The sequence below is a fragment of the Passer montanus genome, unplaced genomic scaffold (genome assembly GCF_014805655.1).
Source record: "Passer montanus isolate IOZ18808 unplaced genomic scaffold, ASM1480565v1 scaffold1062, whole genome shotgun sequence".
Lineage (NCBI taxonomy): Eukaryota > Metazoa > Chordata > Aves > Passeriformes > Passeridae > Passer > Passer montanus.
Window position 1 is genome coordinate 1 of NW_024357193.1, and position 7,153 is coordinate 7,153.

Consider the following 7,153-nt stretch of genomic DNA (forward strand, 5'->3'; position numbering starts at 1 on the left):
GGACACGGACTCGGTGATGTCACCTGGGGCGGACATTTTGTGACTCTTTAATGCGATTTTCATGTATTTCAATGGAATTTTTGTGTATTTCAATGGGGTTTTTGGGGTGTTTTTGGGGTTTTTTGGGGTGCTGATCCCGAATTTCCCCCCCAGGTGGTGTACGGGGACACGGACTCGGTGATGTGCCGCCTGAGCGTGCCCGCCGTGCCCGAGGCGGCCGCCCTGGGCCGCGAGGTGGCCACCTGGGTGTCCGGCCACTTCCCCTCCCCCATCCGCCTCGAGTTCGAGAAGGTTGGAAAAAAAGCTAAAAAATTGGGGGAAAAGCTAAAAAAAAGCTAAAAAATGGAGGAAAAAAGCTTAAAAATTGGTTTAAAATTGCTAAATTTGGGAAAAAGCTAAAAAATTGGTAAAAATAGCTAAATAACTGGGGAAAAAAGCTTTCAAAAGCTAAAAAATCGGGGAAAAAAGCTAAAAAAATTGGTAAAAATAGCTAAAATTGGCAGAAAAAAGTTTAAAAAAAGCTGAGAAATGGGGGGAAAAGCTGAAGAATTGGAAAACCGCTAAAAATGGGGAAAAAGCTAAAAAATTGGTGAAAATAGCCAAAAAATTGAGGAAAAAAGCTAAAAAGAAGCTAAAAATAGCTACAAAATGGGGGAAAATAAGCTAAAAATTGGTAAAAAATAGCTAAAAATGTGAGAAAAAAGCTAAAAAAAAGCCAAAAAATGGGAGAAAAAATCTGAAAAACTGGGGGAAAATATGAGAAATTTGGGAAAAGAAAATTTTAGGGTTTTTTTTTTGTTTTTCCAGGTGTACCTGCCCTATTTGCTGATCAGCAAGAAACGCTACGCCGGGCTCTGCTTCCCGGGGGGCTCCGGGGGGACCCCGAAATTGGACTGCAAGGGGCTGGAGGCCGTCAGGAGGGACAACTGTCCCCTGGCTGCCAACCTGGTGACGGCCTGCCTCAGGAGGATCCTGCTGCACAGGTGGGTTTGGGGCAAAAACGGGGGGAAACGGTGAAAAAACGGCCAAAAACGGTGAAAAAATGGGGAAAAATGGTGAAAAAATGGGGAAAAACGGTGAGAAAATGGAGAAAAAGTGGGGAAATGTCCCAAAAATGGGATAATTTTAGTGTGAGTGACAGCCTGCCTCAGGAGGATCCTGCTGCACAGGTGGGTTTGGGGCAAAAACGGGGCAAAACGGTGAAAAACGGTGAAAAATTGTGAAAAAATGGAGAAAAACGGTCAAAAAATGGAGAAAAACGGTGAGAAAATGGGGAAAAAGTGGGGAAATGGGGAAAAAGTGGGGAAATGGCCCAAAAATGGGATAATTTTAGTGTGAGTGACAGCCTGCCTCAGGAGGATCCTGCTGCACAGGTGGGTTTGGGGCAAAAACGGGGCAAAACGGTGAAAAACGGTGAAAAATTGTGAAAAAATGGAGAAAAACGGTCAAAAAATGGAGAAAAACGGTGAGAAAATGGGGAAAAAGTGGGGAAATGGGGAAAAAGTGGGGAAATGGCCCAAAAATGGGATAATTTTAGTGTGAGTGACAGCCTGCCTCAGGAGGATCCTGCTGCACAGGTGGGTTTGGGGCAAAAATGGGGGAAAACGGTGAAAAACGGGGAAAAATGGCCAAAACCCGGGGAAATTGGGTTGGTTTAGGATCAGTTTTGGGCTGGATTTGGAGCAGTTTTTGGGGTGAATTTGGGTCAGTTTTGGGGTCGGTTTTGGGTGGATTTGAGGTGCATTTGGGGTCAGTTTTAGGATGAATTTTGGGTCAGCTTTGGGATGGTTTGGGTCAGTTTGGGGTCATTTTTTAGGTCAGTTTGAGGTGGATTTGGGGTCAGTTTGGGGTGGATTTGGGGTCAGTTTTTGGGTCTGTTTGGGATGGATTTGGGGTCAGTTTGGGGTGGATTTGGGATCACGTTTGGGGTGGATTTGGGGTCAGCTTTGGGTGGATTTGGGGTCAGTTTGGGGTCATTTTTTAGGTCAGTTTGGGCTGGATTTTGGGTCAGTTTTGGGGTGGATTTGGGATTGGTTTGGGGTCAGTTTTGGGGTAGATTTAGGGTCAGTTTGGGGTCAGTTTTTTAGGTCAGTTGGGCTGGATTTGGGGTCAGTTTGGGGTCATTTTTTAGGTCAGTTTGGGATGGATTTGGGGTCAGTTTTGGGATGGATTTGGGGTCAGTTTAGGATCAGTTTTGGGGTAGATTTGGGATCAGTTTTGGGTGAGTTTTGAGGTCAGTTTTGGGCTGGATTTTGGGTCAGTTTGGGATGGATTTTGGGGTCAGTTTTGGGTCTGTTTTAAGGTGAGTTTTGGGCTGAATTTGGGGTCAGTTTTAGGATGAATTTTGGGTCAGTTTTGGGGTCAGTTTGGGTCAATTTTGGGGTCTCTGATCCCCCAATCCCCCAGGGACCCCCAGGGGGCCGTGGCCCACGCGCAGGAGGTGATCTCAGACCTGCTCTGCAACCGGGCTTTGGGCTGGGTTTAGGGGTGGATTTTGGGTGGATTTGGGTCAGTTTTGGGGTCTCTGACCCCCATTTTCTGCAGGGACCCCCAGGGGGCCGTGGCCCACGCGCAGGAGGTGATCTCAGACCTGCTCTGGAACTGGGGTTTGGGGTCAGTTTGGAGTCAGTTTTGGGGTCAGTTTGGGTCAGTTTTGGGGTCCCTGACCCCCATTTTCTGCAGGGACCCCCAGGGGGCCGTGGCCCACGCGCAGGAGGTGATCTCAGACCTGCTCTGGAACTGGGGTTTGGGGTCAGTTTGGAGTCAGTTTTGGGGTCAGTTTGGGTCAGTTTTGGGGTCCCTGACCCCCATTTTCTGCAGGGACCCCCAGGGGGCCGTGGCCCACGCTCAGGAGGTGATCTCAGACCTGCTCTGCAACCGGGCTTTGGGCTGGGTTTAGGGGTGGATTTTGGGTGGATTTGGGTCAGTTTTGGGGTCTCTGATCCCCCAATCCCCCAGGGACCCCCAAGGGGCCGTGGCCCACGCCCAGGAGGTGATCTCAGACCTGCTCTGCAACCGGGCTTTGGGCTGGGTTTAGGGGTGGATTTTGGGTGGATTTGGGTCAGTTTTGGGGTCTCTGATCCCCATTTTCTGCAGGGACCCCCAGGGGGCCGTGGCCCACGCGCAGGAGGTGATCTCAGACCTGCTCTGGAACTGGGCTTTGGGGTCAGTTTGGGGCAGTTTTTGGGGTCAGTTTTGGGGTCCCGGACCCCCATTTTCTGCAGGGGCCCCCAGGGGGCCGTGGCCCACGCGCAGGAGGTGATCTCAGACCTGCTCTGGAACTGGGCTTTGGGGTCAGTTTGGGGCAGTTTTTGGGGTCAGTTTTGGGGTCAGTTTGGGCAGGGTTTGGGGTCACTTTTTAAGTCAGTTTTGGGTGGATTTGGGGTCAGGTTTGGGTGGATTTGAGGTGGATTTGGGGTCAGTTTTGGGTCAGTTTTGAGGTCAGTTTTGGGCTGGATTTGTCAGCGGCGCCCGCGGCCAGGCCGCCTACACACGCTCCGAGGTCAGGGGTCAGGGTCAAAATTTAGGTCAAAAACCCCAAAAATTGGGAAATTTGGAGTAAAAACCCCCAAAATTGGGGTAAAAAATCCCAAATTTTCCAATTTCTCCCTGAATTTCCCCAAATTTCCCCCCAAAAACCCCCAATTTCCCCAATTTCTCCCCAAATTTCCCCCCAAAAAACCTCAAATTTCTCCAATTTTTCCCAATTTCTCCCTGAATTTCCCCAAATTTCCCCCCCAAAACCCCCAATTTCCCCAATTTCCCAAAAAATCCCCCAAAAATTCCCAAAATTCTCCAAAATTCCCAAAAAACCGCGTCGAAATCTGAGCAAAAACGGCGAAAATGGAGCGAAAATCGACCAAAATTGACTCAAATTGACCCAAAATTCACCCAAAATGAACAGCTCTGAGTCTGTCCTGGGTGAATTCCCAAAAAAATCCAAAATTCCCCCAAAAAAATCCCAAAATTCCAAAAAAAACCCACGAAAATCCCCAAATCGGAGCCAAAACGGAGCCAAAATGACCCAAAATTGACCCAAATTCACCCAAAAGGTCCCTGCTGAGGATCTTCGAGCCCATCCTGGGCGAGGGCCGCGCCCAGGCCGTGCTGCTGCGTGAGTGGAGTCCCGAAATTCCCAAAATTCCCAAAAATTCCCAAAATTTCCCAAAAACCCGCGTCGAAATCGGGGCAAAAACGGCGAAAATGGAGCGAAAAATGAGCAAAATTGACCCAAAATTGACCCAAATTCACCCAAAAGGTCCCTGCTGAGGATCTTCGAGCCCATCCTGGGCTAGGGCCGCGCCCAGCCCGTGCTGCTGCGTGAGTGGAGTCCCGAAATTCCCAAAATTCCCAAAAATTCCCAAAATTTCCCAAAAACCCGCGTCGAAATCGGGGCAAAAACGGCGAAAATGGAGCGAAAAATGAGCAAAATTGACCCAAAATTGACCCAAATTCACCCAAAAGGTCCCTGCTGAGGATCTTCGAGCCCATCCTGGGCGAGGGCCGCGCCCAGGCCGTGCTGCTGCGTGAGTGGAGTCCCGAAATTCCCAAAATTCCCAAAAATTCCCAAAATTTCCCAAAAACCCGCGTCGAAATCGGGGCAAAAACGGCGAAAATGGAGCGAAAAATGAGCAAAATTCACCCAAAATTGACTCAAATCGACCCAAAATGAGCAGCTCCGAACCCGGTGTGCACCCTGTGGGTGCTGCTGCGTGAGTGGAATCCCAAAATTCCCGAAATTCCCAAAAATTCCCAAAAAATATCATAGAAATCGGAGCCCAAATGGAGCAAATGGAGCGAAAAATGAGCAAAAATTGCCAAAATTTTTTTCTGAGCAGCTTTGAGTCCATCCTGGGTCATTGCAGGGCTGCTCTGTGAGTGAATTCCCAAAAATTCCCAAAAAATCGCGTCGAAATTCCAAAAAATTCCCAAAAAACCGCGTCGAAATCGGGGCAAAAACGGCGAAAATGGAGCAAAAATCGACCAAAATTCTTCCAAAATTGACCCAAATTGACCCAAAATGAGCAGCTCTGAGCCCATCCTGGGCCCAGGGGGTGATGCTCTGGGAGTGAATTCCCAAAAATTCCCAAATTCCCAAAAAATCCCCCAAAAATTCCCAAAATTCTCCAAAATTCCCAAAAAACCGCGTCGAAATCTGAGCAAAAACGGCGAAAATGGAGCGAAAATCGACCAAAATTGACTCAAATTGACCCAAAATTCACCCAAAATGAACAGCTCTGAGTCTGTCCTGGGTGAATTCCCAAAAAAATCCAAAATTCCCCCAAAAAAATCCCAAAATTCCAAAAAAAACCCACGAAAATCCCCAAATCGGAGCCAAAACGGAGCCAAAATGACCCAAAATTGACCCAAATTCACCCAAAAGGTCCCTGCTGAGGATCTTCGAGCCCATCCTGGGCGAGGGCCGCGCCCAGGCCGTGCTGCTGCGTGAGTGGAGTCCCGAAATTCCCAAAATTCCCAAAAATTCCCAAAATTTCCCAAAAACCCGCGTCGAAATCGGGGCAAAAACGGCGAAAATGGAGCGAAAAATGAGCAAAATTGACCCAAAATCGTCTTTTCTGAGCAGCTTTGAGTCCATCCTGGGTCATTGCAGGGCTGCTCTGTGAGTGAATTCCCAAAAGAAATTCCCAAATCGCGTCGAAATTCCAAAAAATTCCCAAAAAACCGCGTCGAAATCGGGGCAAAAACGGCGAAAATGGAGCGAAAAATGAGCAAAATTCACCCAAAATTGACTCAAATCGACCCAAAATGAGCAGCTCCGAACCCGGTGTGCACCCTGTGGGTGCTGCTGCGTGAGTGGAATCCCAAAATTCCCGAAATTCCCAAAAATTCCCAAAAAATCTCATCGAAATCGGAGCAAAAATGGCGAAAATGGAGCGAAAAATGAGCAAAAATCGTCAAAATTTGCCCAAAATTGAACCAAAATGACCCAAAATGAGCAGCTCCGAACCCATCCTGGGCCCAGGGGGTGCTGTGTGAGTGGAATCCCAAAATTCCCGAAATTCCAAAAAATTCCCAAAAAACCGCGTCGAAATCGGAGCAGAAATGGCGAAAATGGAGCGAAAAATGGGCAAAATTCGTCAAAATTGACCCAAAATCGTCTTTTCTGAGCAGCTCCGAGTCCATCCTGGGTCATTGCAGGGCTGCTCTGTGAGTCAATTCCCAAAAATTCTAAAATTTCCAAAAATTCCAAAAAATTCCCAAAAAACCGCGTCGAAATCGGAGCAAAAACGGCGGAAATGGAGCGAAAAATGGGCAAAATTCGCCCAAAATTGACCCAAAATTGAAGAAAATTGGCCCAAAATGGAGCAAAAACGGAACTAAAATCATCCAAATTCACCCAAAATTCACCCAAAATTCGCAGCAGGGATTTTTGGGATGGATTTTGGGAGGATTTGGGGGTTTTGGGAGGGTTTTTTGGTGGATTTTGGGGGGTTTTTTAGGGGAGATTTTTTGGGGGGATTTTGGGTTTTTTGGGAGGATTTTTTTTAGATTTTTGGGGGGATTTTTTGGTGAGGTTTCGGGGTTTTTGGGGGGGATTTTGGGGGATTTTTTGGGGGGTTTTTGAGGGGATCTTTTTGTGGTTTTTGGGGGGATGTTTTGGGGTTTTTTGGGTTTTTTCTGGGGTTTTTTGGGGGGATTTTGGGGATTTTTTAGGGGGGGGTTGGGTGAGTCAAAATTTGCCCAAAATTGAACCAAAATGACCCAAAATGAGCAGCTCCGAACCCATCCTGGGCCCAGGGGGTGCTGTGTGAGTGGAATCCCAAAATTCCCGAAATTCCAAAAAATTCCCAAAAAACCGCGTCGAAATCGGAGCAGAAATGGCGAAAATGGAGCGAAAAATGGGCAAAATTCGTCAAAATTGACCCAAAATCGTCTTTTCTGAGCAGCTCCGAGTCCATCCTGGGTCATTGCAGGGCTGCTCTGTGAGTCAATTCCCAAAAATTCTAAAATTTCCAAAAATTCCAAAAAATTCCCAAAAAACCGCGTCGAAATCGGAGCAAAAACGGCGGAAATGGAGCGAAAAATGGGCAAAATTCGCCCAAAATTGACCCAAAATTGAAGAAAATTGGCCCAAAATGGAGCAAAAACGGAACTAAAATCATCCAAATTCACCCAAAATTCACCCAAAATT

At 47.5% G+C, this 7,153-nt stretch overlaps 1 protein-coding gene across 1 annotated transcript; it reads left to right on the forward strand.

Annotated features, from left to right (window-relative positions):
- The first annotated feature begins 30 nt into the window (after positions 1-30).
- Positions 31-2,485, forward strand: LOC120508248 (DNA polymerase delta catalytic subunit-like). Its single transcript, XM_039721652.1, has 3 exons — positions 31-291; positions 808-983; positions 2,407-2,485. The coding sequence occupies exons 1-3, from the start codon at positions 181-183 to the stop codon at positions 2,483-2,485; spliced, it is 366 nt and encodes a 121-aa protein (XP_039577586.1). The 5' UTR covers positions 31-180.
- The last annotated feature ends 4,668 nt before the right edge of the window (positions 2,486-7,153 follow it).